This window comes from Thunnus albacares, chromosome 14 (assembly GCF_914725855.1).
Source record: "Thunnus albacares chromosome 14, fThuAlb1.1, whole genome shotgun sequence".
NCBI classification, from domain to species: domain Eukaryota; kingdom Metazoa; phylum Chordata; class Actinopteri; order Scombriformes; family Scombridae; genus Thunnus; species Thunnus albacares.
In genome coordinates this window covers 27768298-27789572 of record NC_058119.1, presented here as the reverse complement: position 1 = coordinate 27789572, position 21275 = coordinate 27768298, and the positions used below count along the sequence as shown (strand labels likewise).

Here is a 21275-nt window from a genome sequence, read left to right as displayed (position 1 = left end):
GCGTGTGTGTCTGCCAACGTCTGACAGAGCAATATTCACTCTATCAAAACAGCATGACTGAGAAAACAATGATGAAAGACTGAACCATTAATCTTAGTGTTTGTGAAAGCTAACTGGAGTCTGTGCTTTAAAGGGGACGTATCATGCACATTTCCAGGTCTATATTTCTATTCTGGGGCTCTACTGGAATATATTTGTATGATTTAAAGGTCGAAAAACTCTTTATTTATCTTCTACTGGCCCTTTATGCAGCCCCTCAGTTCAGCCTCTGTCTGAAACAGGCCGTTTTAGCTCCTGCTTCTTTAAGACTCCCCTCCCGATGAGCCCACTCTGTGCAAACAAACAATAGTAGCAGGATTTCACTTCTTTTTCTTGTTCTTTATTTGAAATGCAAACTTCTCAAATACATACGTACATGTTCAAGCCAAGTGGCAACCTCCGGGGCTGTAAAATGAAGCCAATGCGGAAGTGCCAAAAACTGCAGTTCCCCGTATGGCCACTTGAGGCTCCAAAAGCGAGTCATTCCCCATAGACCCCCATGTTAAAATGCCCAACTTTACAGCAGAAATAAACATGTTTACAGCCTGGTACAAAAAATGGTTTTGGTCTCTAAAGCTAATTTCCCCTTTCATGACAACTGTACGGGGGGTGAATTTTTTTATAACTCACTCGTTTAAATTTTATTAAGTCGTAAAGTTATGCATAATGCTTTGAGTGACAGGTCTGCCAGCCGCTAGGTGGCTTGTTTCAGCCATTTGGCCCCGCTTCTTTGCCCATTTTTAATTGGCTGGGAGTTAGGCAGCGTCACGCACTGCCAAGATGGCAACGGCTCACTTGTGACGGTGATGTCCATATTTTTATACAGTCTATGGTTCGAGCCCAATTCCAACCTGCGATATGTGAGTGGATGACGTAAACAACCCATGGAACAACCTCAGCAGCAAAGGCTTCGGAACAGACGGCCTGTGTGAACAATCTGATGTCATCACAAGGAGGAAGTAGAGGTAACTTTGCAAATAGAGCTTTCAGACCAGGTAACTTTCAGGGAGCATTTTACATACATTCAAATATTGGATGTTTGACCATGTTTAACATCCAACATCATAACAATGTAAAAAAAAAAAAACAGAAAATCACAAAAAACCAAGATATATCCACTTTAAAAACCTTTTTATGGTTTCTGGAGATGAACAGGAACGAGCCAACTATGTCACAAGACCTTTGAAGAAAAACTCCAGCATGGTGCATTCCAGTGATATAATCTGATCAGCAAATGACAATTTAGAGCAAAAAAAAAAACCCAAACAAACAAACAAAAGAGCTTGTTGAAAAGCATCTAAAGCAGATTTTTTTTTTTTCAAAGAATGTCATACTCAGTTGGGGTTGGGTATCATTTACATGACCAACATTTCTTTCAGGTCTAATATTTTTGCTTTGTATCTACATAGAAATCAGAGTAAAAACCATCTGAACTAAAAAATAATCCTGCTAAATAAAGACCAACTAACAATGAAGTTAATTAGAATGTTTTTAATGGTAAAGATTGTAAACCTGAGGTGATATTATCATTATTATTATTTATTATCATTATCATTATTATTATCATTAGTATACTGTACAGTGAAAATTTTAGTCCTGTGGTCCCATTGTGTTTATATAAAGCACTGCTGATATGTTGGAACCTGAAGAAGCTCGATTGTTCTTAAATCATTAAAAAATAAAATGATGTGCAATGAGATTAATATTATATAAAATTTAATTCTATACAGTAGTGACGTTTCCAGAAGTCGATGGGAACGTAAGTTGTACAGTTGTACAGGAGTTAATAAAGTCTTATATAACTCTCCTGAAATATAATATTCTCTTCCACTATCCATTTGTATGATTAATTATGTTCAAAACGATATGTTGCTGATGATATGTTGATTCTTAAATTATGTTTATTCTAAAATACAGCTAAAAATTTCAGGGCATCTGTGATAGCAACAGCAAGGATTAAGCTTTAATTTGGCAAAATCATGGTAATTTTAATGATACTGCACAAACAGGTAGACAGTGTTTTCACAATTGGAATATATTTATTTTAATAATTTAAGTTAATAATCTAAACAGACATCACATCTCTTCCTTTCTGGTAACAGATGTACTGTATGTCTAGTAATAAGCCACTTCTTGCTTGTTCACGCTATAGGAGGTCAGTGTTTGTTTCTCAAGACAGGTTTTGGGTGGAGTATTACTTTAAAACTTCCTTATGTAGCCAAAAGCAATCGCAGACAAACACATAACAATAAAGGTCCAAGCGTTTGGCTTCAACCTTGATGATTGATATAGATTAAACTGTGTTATAAAACCTAAAGAAGCACATACACACCATTCAACATGTTGTGATTATAAACTCACGTCTTCATTAATAAAAGCATTGTAACAGAGACTGTGTGAAACAATGAGTCCTGGTCCAGCAGGCACCAGCAGGGTGGGACATCATGTAGCCAAAACAACTACAGAGTGGTAGATTCATATTTCACATCCTCTGATTATTAACTATGGAAGTAAGTTCCAGTATGTTAAGCCTTGTTTATGTCATGCGTCAGTTTTATACGACATTGTGTTTCATGCTATTTATAGTGTGTTAGAGATGTTTTTATTCCATTTTGTTTGTCCAAAACTGTGGTTTAAAACCAAATACATGCAGATCTAATGACATTCACATCAGCTGAACTTTGTGTTTTGTGCTAAACAGTGGAGAAAGTTACAAAGTACACTCAAGTACAGTTTTGAGGTACTTGTATTGTACTTGAGTATTTCCATGTGATGCTACTTTATACTTCCACTCCACTACATTTAAGAGGGAAATATTGTACTTTCTACTCCACTACATTTATTTGACAGCTTTAGTTACTTTTCAGATGAAGATTTGACACAATGGATAATATAACAAGCTTTTAAAATACAATTTTTTGGCTTTTGACGTCTTACAAAAAGCAGTGTGTAGTCGGGGTCACATGTCTATGAGTTGTTAACAGCTCCACCAAATAGTGATTTTTCCCTCTAAACTTCTCACATGCTTTCATTTCAATAAATGTTCAAATGATCCAATATTTCAGCCAAAATCAAAGATTAGAGAAAAAGTCCAAAAACTGAAAACAGATTTGTGTATCAGAACTTTGTTTTTTCTTCTCTCCTCTCCCATTAATCATCTCACGACCCCTCAGATTTATCTGCTGACCCTTTGGAGGAGCCCCAACCCCTTGGTTGGGAACCACTGGACTAAACTAGCTAACTGTATATAAAGTAGTTGAAACTAGCTCCAGCAGCTACAACAGTAACATGCTGCTCTAACACTGATGCTTCACTATTAATAATCTAATGATGTCATTTATAATAATATATCAGTCAGAGGGACCAAACCACTACTTTTACTGCAATACTTTAACTACATCAAGCTCATAATACTTCTACCACTGGTGCTAAACACAGCAAAACTAACACTCAGTGAGATTTCTCTGTTTTCTTTTTTTTAATCTGAAATATATGATTTATCTTTAATCGCTTTCAGTGCCACATCATTGTCCTCTTTTTGGGGTTTCTCCTTTTTTATATGCAACCACTCCATTAATAAAAATATAAAACATTAATCACTAAAGCACCAATATGTGCCAGCAAGTCAAGTATTTTTTATCATTGAACTTTTGGCAACAATTTCAGTCTGTGAGTGACATGTTGTACGTTAAATACCCTAAAAAACATACAGCTTACGTTACGAATGAAAAACACTTAGCATTTGAGGTACTTTTATAAGTCAAAAGAATATTGCCCAACACAGGAGTTTGGCACATTTAGAAGTAAAAAAAAAAAAATTCTTGAGAAGAAATCAGACTCAGTTTAACAATCTTTGATTAATGTCGGGCAAGTTGTTTCAGTCAGTTGATGTCAGTCGTATTTCAAAGAAGCATACCTGGCTATATTTGGATCAGAAAAAAACAAGATGAGACTTTATTAAACCCTTCAGGGAAAGTTGGTTGTTGCAACAAGCATTTTTAAAGCCAGTTTCAACAGTTGGGTAACTATTATTATTCATTATTTATTCAGCTGAGTTTCGGTGGTAATTACTTGTGCAATTCTTTGGTGAATAAACACTTTTTACGATCACCTTGAATTTCTACGGAAGGGAGGAAATCGGAGAACCCAGAGGATCCCGGATGAAGTGAAGCTTATTGGGTTTTAGGAAATGAAAAAACCAAACAATAACAGGACAAAAGATAGAAATACAAGTAGGTGATTAAAGCAGTGAAATGTGGAAGAGGAATTTACCATCTTCTCTCACGTTCCAATGACCTTTAATTTCCAAACACTTAACAATACACCATTCATGTTTGATCACTTTCCAGCCTGTTTCCTCAATCTGGGAACACTGTGAGTGTTTGTACGTGAGGATTTCATGCCATCATTTTGTATATTCACTACTTTTAAGGGCACGTACACGGATAATGAACAGCCAGTGCGACAAACACACTCAACTAACATTGGCAGCAGATAAATAAATTAATAGCATGACGACCTGATCCCAACTGAATGTAGTATTTGTGATCATATATCTGATATCAAAATGGGTGTGTGTTTCTTTCTTGTTTAAATAAAGTCTGTTTTTAGATATTGTTTTTATTTAAATTAAGTTTTATCCATTAAAAGTCAATGGCAGGAGGTCCTCACATGATAAGAATACCTGTTTATTTGTTAATATGCACAATATTTATCATGCAGTATATAAAAGGTTGAAGGTCCGTTTTATTCAATTGTGGGAATTGTGATAAAATTTACCACCTTGCATCGCCAGCCTGCATTTTTGCTTTGCTGATTTTGTTCTTCAAGGCTCTGTGTAGCTTTTGCTTGAAAAACAGAAGTCACTTCACGTCAAGAGATGATTGACAGTTCCTTCCTTTACTGCGACACCAAGAAAAACCTGTTCATGTGCATTAAAACTACTATGAAGTACTTAACAAAGAGGACACACCATCCAAAAACAACAAAAAAAGACCCTACAGACATACCGTACATAGACTATGTACACAGTGCATTCATATGTATACATTATAAACACAACATACAGCACACAATGACAACAAAGTGCATATGGGTGCGTCAGCTGTTCAGCAACCTGATTGCGTGTGGAAAGAAGCTGTTAGCGAGACGGGCGATATGACGTATGATGTAACGTGTTTTTGGGTGGAAGGAGCGAGGACAGAACATGAGCGGTATGGCTGGCGTCCTTCATGATATTTTGGGCTTTCCTTTTTCAGCGAGCGGTGTAAATGTTATTAAGTTGTGGTATTTCCGTGCCAGTGATTTTTTTCCTGCTGTTTTTACCGTCATTCGTAGCAGTCTGCAGTCCTGAGCGCTCAGGTTGCCAAATCAAACTATGATACAGCCTGTCGGGACGGCGCTAAAAGTTTTGGTGCTCATACCAAACCTCTTAAGTGTCTGCTGTGTTTTCATGAGGATGCAATTGGGTGTTGAGAGATCATGTGTGAGGGTGCCAGGAAATCTAAAACTATTAACAGGTGACTGATTGACGGAAATAGGAATAGATGATTGTCACATTCCTATTATTGGTTTTTGGCTCTGAGCTCTATGATTTTAAAATATAGCGGCGTGCTGAAAATATCAAGTTTTTCCCCGAACTATCCGCCACAGTAAGTTCAAAAATAGCTGAAAGAGAAAATATTCGCTATTCCATTATAGCTTTGTTTACTCTACTGAGGCGATGATGCCTCAGTTTTTGTTTAAGTTGGATCACAATCAAAGGTGTGCTGTTTTCTTCTTTTGTTACTTTTGAGAGGAACAGTCTGAGTTTAAGACCTTGAAAGTGGGAATTTTGTCAGAGGCGTTTCTTTGAAAAGTGAGGGGGCATTTTTAAACAGTGAGAACATTTTTAGAAAGTGAGAACATTTTTGTTGGGAAGTTTTTGAGGGGGGGGGGGGCGGGGGGGGCTTTTTTTTTGAAGATAAAGACATTTTAGGACAGAGAGGACTTATCTGGAAAGTGAGAACATTTTGTTGGGAAGTTTTTGAAGAGAGTTTTGAAGGCCTTTTTTTTTTTTTTTTTTTAAAGAAGATAAGGACATTTTAGGACAGAGAGGACTTATCTGGAAAGTGAGGACCTGATGAGAAAGTAAGGCCATTTTCATAAAGAGAGGATTTAAAAAAATTTTTTTTTGGAGAATGAAGACATTTTTGGACTCTATAGACATTTTCGTCATGATTTCTTCTTCAAAGGGTTATTCGAAGGTTAAGACTTGGTTTTTTGGTCAAATTAAGGTTTAGGTTTAAGAGTTGACTGGTAGTTGTGATGGTTGAGGTTAGAGTTACGCTAAGGACTGTTTTATGTAGTACAAACGCGTGCGCGTGCGCGTGCGCGTGTGTGTGTGTGTGTGTGTGTGTGCTAAATACCATTGAAATTAGAGGATAAAACAGATGTCAGTGAGCAGGAGACATAACGTCATGAACAAACACACACAGCCTCAACAGAACTCACTGTCCTTACTGAGTAAAGATGGCACGGCATAAACACACACACACACAAACACACACACACAGATTGCATGACGAGAAACTCTAAACACTGAATCAAACCTCAGATTCACAAAGAGAAAACACCGGAAAGAAGAACTCACTTTTCTTCTATCACAGTTATTTCTGGTAGCAAACTGCCTGAACCTTTACTGCGACCGTGTCCATCACAATAGTGTTATGATTCGAGCTGCGTGTTGCTTTGTGGGACCAGCTGTGTGTTTGCTATTGGTTTACAATGATATTATGACTGAGTGGTCCACACAGACAGTTAGTAGTGCCCAAAGTAGAAGAACAGTGAGGTAACTTTGTCCCATACACAAACAGTGTACTGACAGAGTCAACGAGTTTGAATTTCATCACTAAAGAAACTATTTAATGTGACAATAATATTTAGCAGCTGTTTTTCTCCATGAACGCCTGACAACTTCTACTGCGTTGTAAAGATTAATGACAATAACGTTACATTGAATTTGTACCTTAAAGAGGACCTATTATGCTTTTCTTTATTCTCAGTCACATATATATAATATTACAATGTGCCAACATGTCAAAGGTAAATGTATGTAGAAGTAAAACCTGCGAGCAAAAAAGCCTCAGACTGCTCTGAATGCTCGGTTTCCGATGGTTTTACCTACTTTTAGGCCGAGCCGATGTCGGCTGGTGATGGATTTCTTTATTTGGTCATCTGCTCCATGCACAGTGTGCAAGTTCACTGCTCTGCTCTGCTAACATTATGGCATTTTTCCATTGTTCCCATTACACAGCGCTGCAAAGTAAAATAAGTTGTTTACTTTTTGGAGGTGTGCTGGTCGCCTGCAGCTCTTCATCAAACATCATCGTCATTGTGGCTGTTTCTGCTTTTACTATTCCTTCCTGCATTATTTCTAACTGATCTGCTGAAGAAATAGCTCCCAATATCTCCATTTCTTGTTATTTAGACTGGTTTTTAGTGTCGCTATCGAAGCTTTGCTAATTCAGTGAGGAACATGTTTCACTTCCTGCAATTTCTTCATAATAACAGTCACCCGTTGTTTAGTCATTTAAAAACTTTTAATGTGAAGCAGTAAAGCAGGAAATGTTGGGTTTGCATCGGCAGTAACTTAACGGTAACTTAAAACGACTCTGATACGTGTTACCCCTCGGCAGCTTCCTCAAAGTTGGCCAATCAGAACAGAGTGGGCTCATCGGGAGGGGGGGCTTAAAGAGACAGGAGCTAAAACTGCCTTTTAATAGACAGAGGCTGAACTGAGGGGCTGCATAAACGGCCCAAATAAGATAAATAGGGAGTTTTTTGAATTGTGAATCATACAAAACTACTCTAGTGGATAAAAATGAGAGCTGGAAATGAGCATAATAGGTCCCCTTCAAAATGACACTTAGAAACATAATGTTGACAAAAACTTTGGTGCTTCACAGAGTCAGCATTTATGTTGAACTGTATTGCAATTAATTGGACAGATTCACCCAATAAACTGGCAACTAGCCATTCCAAGTTCCTTGTCGGTAGCTCAGGTCTCTCTAGTTCATGACACTGAGCAATGAGTTTGTTCAGGTAGAGCACTGAAGTCACCCTTGCATCAGCTGATCAGCCTCATGTTCAGTCAGTGTCACTGGCTCCTACTGTAGGCCCCGTCTACACCAGGTAACATATGATTTGTATCTGGATACATCATCTGGATAATGACCGATCTGAACCCTTAGTCTTTGCATTTACACCTGGTTTACACCTGCACTGTGATCAGATCTCAATATCTGAGTCAATATGAAAATTGGTTGGGCAGGGCTGGCAGACTTGTCAATAGACATGGGAAGCAATGCCAAGAACAGGCATCATCCATTTTTAAATCACTTTTTGTGATGGAAGACTTGTTTGGTTAGGTGACCTTTCAACTTTCAACTTGCTGGGATTTTCTTCTTATGAATATGGTCACACTGTACCGATTGCATTTACACCTGGCTGTGATCACCACATCCAACCACTATGAATATAATCATTTCTTAACGCTAAGTCACCTATGTAGTAGAAATGTGCAATGTGTTATTTTTGAAATTCGGTGCCCTATGACTAGAGAAAACTGAGATAAAGGCTGTAGATTTACCATACCAACAACAACCAGAATGCATTGCACATGTCCCGTCCAATCAGACTGACTGACTCTACTGATGTTGTGTTTACATCCAGCGGTCATTTAGCCAAGACCGAACAGCGTTATATCTCTTCAGTGAGGCTTATTTTCAATTACAAAACGTTCTTCCTCATCAAGTCTGGATATATCATAGTGGTGTGCAAGGATTGTAAAATACGTCAGTTATGTCGATCATTGCAAACTTACTGAGAACTACACAGCTGTACAGAAGCCAGAGCTGCCGATGAATGGTCAAAACACCTCAGAATCTGCCATCTCCATTTAAGCTTGTTTTGGGAAACAATTGTGGATGAAGAGGTGAAAAACTGCAACCTTTCTTTGACCTATTTTTGACGCCAAGGAGCCGGACCCCGCATTGTACTCAAGCTGGACGCAGCCGCAAAAGTAGGTAACTTAACACAGTCGCTGTTCGCTGTTCTGTATTCAGAATTCAAGTCCAATATAATATTCCATCAGAAAACAAAGCACCGCAAAGTTTGTTGAAGCGCGGGGTATTCAGTCTGTCTCCATTCTCTCTGATGATCCTCACCGGTTACTGGTCGATGCTGCAAAGCTACCCTGGCTGCAGAGCCTCTCTCTTGGCCTGGCATTGTAACGTACCTCCAGTGGTGGTAGCTTCCTTCTCCACACTGTTGTTTGATTCCACAAGGCAATATTCAGCCTTGTATCATGAAACTGCTTTTCTTCCAAATATGCTGATATGTTAAAGTATTTAAAAGTATGATAGTCCTTGAAGGTACCACTACAGAAAATGAGGAAGAGTAGTTGTAGTCTAAGGCAGATCTCCAAAGTCACCAAACTTTTGCAAATGAGCTGGGAGCGCTGGGTGCAGGCTACATGGAGGGAAAGTAAACATTGTTCATTTGCATATACTACCCACACTGTAAAAAAAGTTTCCCTTTAACGCCAGGTGTAAATGGGTTCCTGGTTGCATGTGCTGGGGGCAGGTAGCAGTGTGCATAGCTCACTGCCACAGTGTCATACCAGATACTACCACCACCGGGTGCCAGAATATTAAAATCCTACACAGCGTCTTTAAAGCAGCTATAATTGATATTTTCAAAATAAAATATCGATTGACAATGAGTAATGTGAGAGGCATCACTAGCAACAAATCTAAAGAGAATTAGCATGTTTAGCGAGTCTTAGCTCATTGCTAATCTGTCTGGCTGCAATTTTGTTTTTGTTCTTTCTCGTTTTCGGTCACAAACGCAGGCAGCTGTTTTCAAAGAAAAAAGCTCTAAAAAGCCACTGTACACTACCTGCTCAGCACCAAACAGCAAACAGACACAGTTAGCTGTAGATTAGCTGGTGAACATAGTGGAGCATTTAGCAGCTAAAGAGCAGGTGTTTCCCTCAGGAGTTGGTAAAGAGCAAAAACAGAACTAACAGAGAGTGAATACTGAGCTAACATTTGCCAGGTCACCGGCATCACGGTTCCAAATGAATGATAATTCTCTGTACTATGGAGCTAGAGCCAGGAGGTGATTAGCTTGGCTTAGCAAAAAGACTAGAGGCAGGGGGAAAACAGCTAGCCAGACTCTGTCCAAAGTTCAAAAATATGCGTCCCAAAACCTCCGAAGCTCTCTCATTAACACGCTGGACTGTGTTTGATTAATCTATACACAAACAGAAATGTAAAAATTTTAAATGCTGCTGTGTACAAATCTGTAGTGTAAAGATTCGGATACTGCAGGCTTCCATGTTTGTCCACCTCGGTAGCTAGAAAGCACAGAGGTCTGTATGATACTTGCTCCATTTTTACCTCACTTTTGACCTTGTGAGAGTTTATAAAATGATGATTCAACAACCAACCGACACAACAAGGACTGCCAAATCAACTGAAAAGCTGTCAGACAAGTTTAAGGGTTGAGCATTTCAAGAACTGGATTAACCAGGACACGCATGTTAGCATATGCATGAAAGGACACGTTTGGACCAAATTAAGCCTTGTTGCTGGTGGTCAAAACTACCATTTATATTGTGGAAGACGTGTCTTGCTGGAGGATCTACTGTATGTCAAATAAGCAGAACATTCAGGCTCCACAGTGTCACAAAGGATCATAAGATGAGCCGAAGCACCGTGTAGATTTCTGAACAGTGCACTTCCGCTATTTAAGTTTACAACATCGTCTTCATTTACGGTGGGAGTTCCAGTTAATGTTTATTTTCATCTTTTCCCTGGAATTCTCCTACATTTGCTGTAATGGAGACGCATGTCTCAGTTGGAGGCACTAATTCAAATAAGCAGGACATTCATGTTTCACATTAAATCAAACGATAAAAGGAGTAGAGTTTGTGTTGAAACTTCTGCTTTGACTTAAGTGTGCAAAGTCCTGGAAAGTGCAAGGGAATAATGTTACATCCAGTTTAATGTGGTGGGTATTACAGTATGAAGAAGGGAAAAAAAAACATAACATCAAACAAATAGAGGATTAAAAAAGGGGAAAAACGACACAGAATCTATAGAGGCCTCAGTGCATACTTATGGTATGTGTTGAAGGTTAGGGATTAGGGTAACGCTGGTAGCATGGTTACCTGTATATGACTCCATGCCGGTGGAGAAACATCAGAGCAGACGTGACCTCAGCGGCATAAAAACGGGATCGCGCCTCATCGAACTTCCTGGATCGTTGAATCTGAAACATCAGGTCGCCTCCGTTAACATACTCCATCACAAAGAACAACCGGTCCTGAAAAGAGAGAGAGAGGGAGGGAGAGAGGAAGTGACTCACTTTGTATTTAAAGGGTATACACAGTGGCATTTGATATGAATGACCTCTTCTTGATACAGATTTGTTCGAGAGTGAAGATTATTATTTTAAAAGAAAAATCCATGTTATCACCTCACAGAGGTCAGTCCTTTGCTTTTTGACAAGTAAAGCCAGACTAATGTTGAAACTTGAGAGTTCATGAAACAGGTAGATATAAATTTAAACCTGCATTAACTGACTTTTTGGGCCACTTGTTCAGCAGAAACAACAAGTGAACACAACTCCCATCATCAGCTTTTAAGTTAATATGTTGAACTTGTTAGCAAACAGTTGCTTATTTCCACATCCAGCAGTTACGGAGCAACATTATCATTCATTTGGAGTTGTGTTTCTGTCCACCTGGTGAATGTAAGTCCAATATTCACTCTCTTTTAGCTCTGTTTTTACTCTCTACCAACTCCTGAGGGAAATATCTGGCTCTTTAGCTGCTAAATGCTCCACTATGTTCACCAGCTAGTCTACAGCTAACTGTGTCTGTTTGCTGTTTGGTCCTGAGCAGGTAGTGTACAGTGGCTTTTTAAAACTTTTTCTCTGTAAACAGCTGCCTGCTGCGGCCGAAAATGACGCTATGAGAGCTGAATCAGTACAGTTACAGCCGGACAGCTAAACAATGAGCTGAAACTCACATATAAAGCTCTGTAAAGCCGAGAGGAGCTGCAGAGTCTCTGATAAACTCTGTAGGTTGTAGGTTCATCACTATGAATGACACCTTCGACATTCACACTGTCATTTCATACATTGTTATTTTGAAAAAATGTAGATTAAAGTCACTTTGAGTGACACTGAGGTGTAAAATCCAGACTACTCTATATCTTATAAAGTCCCACACAGAGACCACAAACCACAAAACTGCTGTATGTGGTCGACACTGATTGTCTCCGCTCCCATAGGATCCCTTCCTGTGACACACATACACTCAAAAAACACACCCTATACCGCGCCCTCCGAGCTCTATTCTCTTGGTACTGAAAATGGTCTCCGGGGGAAAATGGCCCCCTTCCTGAATTCCAGCTCTCTTTCTTCGTATAGGAAATAAGACAGAGAGAGAGAGAAAGACAGAGAGAGAGAGAGAGAGAGAGAGAGAGAGAGAGAGAGAGTGTGTGTGTGTGTGTTGGTGGGGGTTGAGATATAAACAGCACTGTATATAAGGAGCCAGGAGGAGTCCCTCTGAGCCATTGTGTGAGTTCTCAGGATTCACAGTGTGAGCAGGAAAGGTGACACACACACACACTGTATGTAGATACCGTTCACCTATCTAAAGCCTCGGTGTGTGTGTGAGAACACCACATTTAAGGAAGTTTTCTTGATGTGATGTATATATAGTGTTTGTAGACCTGATCCTCAGACACAGGAAGTGTGGAAAATGTTCAGTGGTACATTTACTAAAGTCTCAGCGAGGGATGCACTAATCTGATATGATCCGTATGGACACTGAGACTGACCTCAGTCAGGCATCAGCCATGATGTGACTGATCCACACTAAATACACTTTGTCTGTGTTGTTATAAAATTAAGTGTTTCCACTGTCAGTTACATTCATTACATCACAGTGAGCTGCCAACTCAGTTTTTAGTGTCGCTGCATTCCTATTACCTTACACAGAAATGATCCCAAAGAGCTCCATACAGTGTTTTCTTGTTTGTTTTTTTTTTAATTTGGGGAAAAAGTGAAAGCGTTGGTATCGGATTGGTATTCTGTGCTGTCAGATATCTGAAAAAAAATGATATCAGGACAGAGAAAGCTGGACTGGTGCATCCCTAGCCTCAATAGATGTTTGATGTTTGTTTACTTTACTGTACTGGTAACTTACTGTAGTGCTTCCATTGTTAAAGTCTTAATAACTGAATGTGCTTTTTTCTCTTCATATTTATCTGACAGCTGTACTGCCGACTTTGCAGATCGATTTCATGCAGAGAAGATCACAAACCACCGCTGTTGCCGGGCAGAATAACCTTCTTTTTTTCAGCTCAGTTTTTTTTTCTGACTTTATCTGTGGAGTTTTAGGGAAGAGGGTAAAAGCCTTATATCTCAGATTTCAGTAAATGTTAATCATCATTAGTTCGAAATTCGATCTCAGTCGCACTATCTTTTGAAGTTTTGTGATTTTGACTTTAAAATTATTTTGTCAGTTACAGTAATCAGGGGTTTTTTACTTTATAATTCAAGAGAATTTTACTCAGTCATCATCAAAAATAACACAGTACAGCACAGATGTGAGGTCCGGGCTTTCCCAGACAGACTTACTCAACTTTCTGAGTAAGGTTCAATAACCCTGTTTCTTAACATAGTCATTTAAGAGGAGATGTTCCTGTAAAACTGAATTTTCTTCCTGCTCCTCCTGAAAAACATAACAATTCAACCGGAGGTGACTAATATACAGTAACCACAGGATCTGCTAAGTCATTGCCCTCATTTCCATTTGCATGTTAAAACAAAGCTATTGTCCACTTAACCAGAAGGTGAATAAAATCAAATTAATGCTTTTCTGGACAGCTGCTGTGCGTTGACACAGGTAAGTCAGGTGGCAAGTTATATGCTGCCAGCGTGTTGAAGCCTGAACCGGCATACGTGTCTGGAAAACAACTTTTATTAGAATGAATGAGAAAGTTCTCTTAATACATATATGTGAGAATGGAGAATATCTTAATTCAGGTGTTTTCAAACCTGTGCTCCGGTCCTAATCAATGATGTTTTTCCCCTGGATTCAGTTTCCTTTCATGCACAAATGAACCAAAATGCATCACTAAAAGCCACGTGAGTCTATAACAGAGCGGATCAGTGTGTTATCCACCTATCTTTGGGCTTAACTCGGGTTTTCCAGTATCACAAAACATGGTAACTTATGCTAAACGGCTAACACGCTCTGCAGCAGGTTAACTTCAGAGGATCAGACCTCACCCTGACCACTAACCAATCAGATCACTGGAAAAGAAGAGACATTATTCCTACAGGATCCCGACATGGACATAAATCCTGAGTTTACAATAAAATGACGAGTAAAAAAAGAGCAATATAGCTTACTGTATATTCTTATACAGTAGTCAGTAGAATTATTTTATTGTTCCAGACATCCACTCTGGTTTTAAAAACCAGCTTCTAACAAACAGAAAACAGAGAGATAGTTTACGACACTGACGGTGTGGAAGGTTTTACACTCGGACTCCATCACTGTTGCTCAGAATAACATGAGACTGTGTGGTGATAATTGACTTTATGACTTTAAATACAACATTTGGGTCAGATAGACCTTATCAGTCATTCACTATTTTTCCACTCTTCACTTCAGTAGTAGAAACAGTTTATTTATCCAACTAAACAGCAGAATTACTCACATATAATCATTCACACACTCATTTTACGCCTTAGTCTACTTTTAACATCTGGGAATGATTTCTAGTGTTTCTATATCTTCTTATTCTGTTGTATGATTATATTGTTTACATTTGACTTGAATGTTTCATCTCATATATTCAAGTATTTCATTCATGGTTCTGATTACGTTGCTTGTAATTAACAACACTGCCTCTTTCACATGAACACACTGAGCTGGTTGACAGCCAGTTTCATGATATCCAGGACAGCCAGTGTTAGGCTCAGTGATACAGGCCTCAGGTAAGCTAGCTGCTAGCAAGTATTTTACCCATCCATCCACATCCCAGTACACCCAGCTACTGGAGCTCTTTAGCTCAAACTTGCAGCCTTGTAGTCAGGTCAGATGGAGATCAGATCACGTTCCCAAAACGAACAAACCGATACCACTTCCTCTACAGGGTTTTTGGTACAATTGCTTTGCTCTGCCCAAACTAATTGTAGATTCCATGACTAAAAGGTTTGAAAACACCCTCAGGGTAGCAATCTGATACCAATTTTTTTCCCAGTTTTAAGATATTCATACCTTATTGGTTGGAATTCAGAGTTAGCCACCTGCCATGACTGAGTGGAATTACACGTATAGCTGATACCGAGCAAAGTAAAGATCATCCGTTTCTAAGAGGAACAATTCAAGTGTCAAAGATTCAGATTTTTGGTTTGTTTTTTTGGTGATTTTGGTTTCTTGCCGTCATCCTACTTTCATATACTGCAGCTTTGTTTTTAACTGTTCAATTTGACCTTAATTCATCCAAGTAAATTCCGTCGTTCCTCCAGACCAACAGTAGGTCTTTGTGCCTGATCCGACGACATTCCCGCTCAGTATTTTTAAAGCTGACCTCGGGGCTCCTTTCTCCTCTTTGGTATCAGTTTAAATTGCCGTCAGGATCGGGTCTTACATAAGTGGCCGGTGGTCCACCTCAGTTTTTTTTCTCTCTCTCTCTCTCTCTCTCTGTCTGCTCCTCCTGAAAGCGACTTTAAACAGGATGTCGAAATAGTTTGTTTAAATGTACCCAGAGTCCCGGCTGGTCCCACCCAATCAAACATGAATAAACATTTCCTGAGTGTAATTACAAATGTACAGATACTGGCTTCCTACCACCGACACACACACTCTCTCTCAAACACACACACACACACACACACACACACACGCACACGCACACACATACATTAATTCCATGTTCTATAGGTACACACCCAGATGATCCCCAACCCAACGCATACAATACCGTCTCGATGGTTATCAGACTAGCGTGTGTGTGTGTGTGTGTGTGTGAGATAAAGTATGTGCCCTTTCTATGCCTCTCTGCTGTAATGTATGTAGAACAAGCCTTGACTTGAATCTTATGTAGCTCTGAACCCATTAACCCACACTTTCTCCCTCCTCGCTCCCTATAAGTAAACACGGTCATGTTTACATCACTTCAGAGGACATTACGTGGACTTCCACTTGTTTTCTGGAGAATTAGCTGGACTATAACTTTCACCTTAACCGTAAACTAAGTCTTCACCATAAGATTTAATGATTTGCATTATGGGGACTTGACTTTTTTTTACCCTAAAAGGGAGGGAGAGTCCACATAATGTCAGTGTGTAAACAGTTTTATGTCCCCACATCAGCTACTAAACACACACACACAAACGTCAGAAACACACATGTGTTTCTTCCATCAGGGAACAAAATCTATGGTTGAAAAAAAACTCAAATTCTTCACTTAGTTGAATTTAATTATCAATACCATGATGGAAAAATATTAATCATATATGGTAGTGGTTAAAAACACTCAGAAGAATGAAATAAATGAAATAAGGAAGGAAAGAATGAAGGTAGAAAAAAAGTATTAAGAATAAAAAGGCAAAGACGCAGGGAAGAGAGCAACCAAGAGAGAGAGAAAAAAAGAAAAGACAGGAGGACAGAGAGAGAGAAGGAAGAGAGGAAATAAACAATGGAAGAAGGAAGTGGAAAAGGACAGCATAAATGTAAGGACAAAAGTATTAATAAAACAAGTAACAGGACAGAAGCAAGAGAGGAAGAAAGAGAAAGGAAGACGGAGTAAGGAAACAAAAAAGGTCAGAGAGAAGAAGAAACAAAGGAAGGACAGTCGGGAGGGGGAGAACAAAAGTATTGAGGAGGAAGTACAGCAGGTTCAAGTGGGAAACAGTATTAGTAATGTGTTATTATTTTATCCCGTAACTACAGATTCCAGATGACGTAAAGCACTTCTCAGTAAATAAAAGAGCTTTACAGTATCCAATTTCAACATTTTTATGGATGTAAACCCTTATATAACTTTAGATTGACTGTATGAGCTCTGATCATGAGGCTATAGTAAATATGCTCATCAAAATCAGTCAAAAACTGGGAAGAAAATTAAAAAAAAAAAAAAAAAACAAGTGGTATTTGAACTTTTGTCCGTGTACAGAAACAAAAAAAAAAAAAAAAAAAAAAAAAGTGAATTGCTGCCCTATTTTCCTCGGAACATTATGAGCCATTACCGTTTGGCTGCTAGTCATTACCACACAGAGCCGTCCCAGTAAAGATGCCCTCAGTGATTTCAGTCAACTCACTGGCTTTTCATTCTGTGGCCTCGATTCACATCTCCACACTGTCTAATCACTGTTTTGCTAATGTTGTATGGAAGCTTATCACACTGCTTTCCTTGTAAACGTTACAAACACTGTCCAAAAAAAACCTTTAAGACAAAAGTTTTTCTTTTTTTTTTTCTCCAACAGATGATGGCTGCAGGAAATGATTGTAATTGGAGGACAGAGCGTATTGTGTGTGTGTGTGTGTGTGTGTGTGTGTGTGTGTGTGTGTGTGTGTGGCCCACTGGAATCACATCCAGAATATTTTGTACTGTAGCGCCGAGCAGACGGTCGCTGACGGACAGAATGTGATCTGAACTGGGATCAAATCTAAAGAGCAGGAAGTTCAACTATCTTCCCGATTCTTCTTATGACTGAAGTTTGGAGCTATCGAGTGTGTGATACCAGCAAACTACACCAAAAATAACTCCGTGCATGGAGGTAGTCACAAGATTGCAACATCTTTTATGTCACCTTTATGTGAAATACAATATTTTTTACATAAATAAAAGCTGTCACTCTACACAGAAGCTACAGTAACGACTTAAAGGGGAACTTCACCAGTTTTACATATGTGTAAGAAGCACTATAAAGGCTTTAGTGTGTCCAGAGGGAGGTCTGTGAAATCTGATGAACTGTCTCAGGGATGAAGCTTGAGTCAGCATCGGTTGGGGCTGAAGACAAGTTTGAAAAGTAAAAAAGAAGTGAGGTTATCAGCTCACTGCTCATCTCTGCCGGAGGCTCCAGAATACATTAGCCACCACTAGCATACGCACCCGCATCTGTTTAGTTAAGTGAATCGATTCCATTTGCACTGTGGGTAATGTAGGCGCCGGGGTTTTGACAGGGAAGAAGAACGTGTGGAATAAAAACAATGATTTTTGTGCGTCAACGTTAGATGAGTGCAGTGTTAAACTGGTGGAGTGCTCTTTTAACACTGCAGCCCCCTTTCACTCATTCCAGTGACACCAGTCTGGCGCTGCAGCCCAGATACCGACGCAGCAAAAAAAAAAAAAAAAAAAAAAAGATGAACCTGGCTCAGCTTCTGCAGCAATGCAACAATCATATCCAACGAGACGCTCCGTCGGGCAACCGCACACACGCGAGCGCACATTCCTGTTAGATTAATTTGCAATGGTGACAACTTTCCAGAGTAGTAAAAATCCTGTCTCTGAGTGTTATAAACTGCTGCGCAGTGTCTGATAAGGTTTCAAATTCCTGGATCTGTTCAAACTTCCTGGATTGTATTTCATGTGTCGCCGGTGCCTGAAGTGACACACCCACACTAAAGCGGGGCAACATGCAGGGCTGTTTTTGGTGTGTGTGAACGCTCGCTACGAGACATATCGGTCCCAGTCCTTACAGAGATATGACTGGGTCACTTCTTTGTCAACCTGGGAAACAGTCCTGTGTGTGTGTGTGTGTGTGTGTGTGCACAAATATATACATCTACATACAAGAAGACAGACAGACAGATAGTGAGCATTCTCTGATCTGCCCCCTCTGGTTCGGCATCTTCATGTCTTGGTTAAGGTTAGGGTTAGAGAATGCATTACATCAGTGAGTCTTCACAAGTATAGGATTACAGATGTGTGTGTGTGTGTGTGTGTGTGTGTGTGTGTGTGTGCTTGAACTGCATCCCAAGAACAGCAAACATCTCTCCACTAATGACTGCAGTCCTGAAACGAACAACTCTGTTGCTCAGGAATGACACATATTTGGCCGAGCAGACCGCATGTGCCTACAGCGTGCATGTGTGTGCGTGTGTGTGTGTGTGTGTGTGTTTTCATTGTTCTTGCATGCTAAATTTGCTCTCACTGTCGTTCTTCACAATGACTGACAGGAGTTCAATGCACGCTGTGGGCTGCTGGTTCCCCCACTGAATATCTTCTTACTCCTCGTTCCCGTAAAAACAAACGAGCAGAACGCTGCGTTTTCATTGGTCCAAAAAAAAAAAAAAAAAAAAAAGGCCTATTTGTAAGTGAGGAGTTTGTCTTGATTAGTTTCATGAGAAACAGACTTCTAGGAACGTCAGGTCCTTATAAAGCCATTGATCAAGTGCGTGGGAGTGCAGCGTGTGTGTGTGTGTGTGTGTGTGTTTGTGTGTGTGTGTGTGTGTGTGTGTGTTTGTGGGATTTTAAGAAGCAGAGAAGGAGGTGGATGATTGCTTTTGTCCTGTGCAGGATGTGTCTTGAGGGTTTTCACATCTCTTAGCAACAGAAAAAAAAAAAAATGCTCTGATGAAACCGAGTTATACGTGTGTGTGTGTGTGTGTGTGTGTGTGTGTGTGTTTACTGTCTGTACGTCTGACAGTGCAGACAGACTGAGAACATGTGTCAGCAGGCAGCACACCAGGAGGGATGGAGAGAGACACATGAAGCCGTTTATCAGATGTTGTTGATCTTTAATTGAGCTTATTTACAGTATCGTGTCTTTAATGAGAAAATTTGGATTTGTGAACAAATTTTTCGCACAATTTATTTTATTTTATTTAGGTTATTTTATACCTTTACGAAGCTTTTTACCTTGTACACCAACTGAAAAATTCAGATACTTTAAACCTGCGTTAACTGATTCATCACCTTTTAAGCTGATATGGTGAAAATCTGGCAAACAGTCGCTCATTTCCACATCCAGCAGTTACGGAGCAACATTATCATTCATTTGAAGTCGTGTTTCTGTCCAACTGGTTAATTTAAGTCCATTATTCACTCTCTTGTGGTGAAACGTTAGACATTAAGCATCGTCATTTAAGACGCTGTTGTAATGAAAAACATCAATTAAAGCAGCTTTAAGTAGTTTTATTATACTCATACTGTACTTTTACTTGGGACTGTCCTCAACAGACCAGGTCAGATCCCAGTATATGACTGGACTGTGTGGCCTGTAATATTTGTTGTTAAAGTTTACTGGAGTAGCATCACATGACATGGTTAAGTCAAAAATAAGATTATAAAGTTATATAGTTGCAAGAACAATACTTTCCACTCATGTCTTGCGATGTTTGATTTGAAAGAGAGAGTTTTTGATTATTTTAATTTGAATTATAACTGTTCTAATTATCTGGTTTTATATGAGAACAAGCAACATATGACTGACAGCAGGGAAAACTACACTCAAACAAACTGATACAAAAAGAGAGAGAGAGAGAAAAAACAAGGCAGCAACAATAACAAGAACAACGAAAAAGCAAACAAACCAACAAGCAAATAAACAAAAAAGGCAAAATGTTTGTCTTGGATTTCCTGAGTGTTGCATGTATGTGTGTATTTTTTTGTGGGTAGATTCTAATTATCTGTTAAGTCTCTCTGAGCTCTTTCATCTGTTTCACTCTGCAGTGAGAGTTTCTGATGGTTAATCGAGGTGTTTGAACTCTGCTCTCTCTCTCTCTCTCACGCATCTATGCGCCTTTTCCACGTCAACGCTCATGGAAGCTGCGGTGGAAATTGTAAATGAATGTTTTGACAGCATTTTGGGTGCAAATTCGGGAGGCTTATCTCTACCTGGTTACCGCAGTTACAGTCAAATCACCTGCAGAGCAGCCGCCCCGCGTTAAACTGATATGACAGCTGCATGAGCCTCGTGTTTGACCTGCAGGACTCCTGTTGTTCGTTGTTAGTGATGTGAAAACCACAGACTGTCTCTCCTGCAGGCTGCCGACAGCGCTGCCGGTCGGAGAGTCGATCACGCTGGACGGCAGGAGAGGAGACGAAGAAGAGACGCTGGTACGCGTCTGTTTAAACAAGAGTTTAACTGACTTCACTGCATTTAACACCAGAGCTGAGAGCATCTGAGATCAGAGCAGGAAACACAGTCATCCTGCGTCA

General features: G+C 39.5%; 1 protein-coding gene across 3 annotated transcripts in view; it reads right to left on the bottom strand.

The window, feature by feature from the left end:
• Positions 1–21275, bottom strand: part of LOC122996962 (protein kinase C epsilon type-like) — a 117565-nt gene that overhangs the window by 31333 nt on the left and 64957 nt on the right. For all 3 annotated transcript variants that reach the window (XR_006407119.1, XM_044372795.1, XM_044372794.1), the window contains exon 11: positions 11255–11409. Coding sequence is in view for 2 of the 3 variants with exons in the window: in XM_044372795.1 (XP_044228730.1) it covers positions 11255–11409 (155 nt within the window). In the remaining variant the exon portion in view is untranslated. The remainder of the gene's footprint in view (positions 1–11254; positions 11410–21275) is intronic.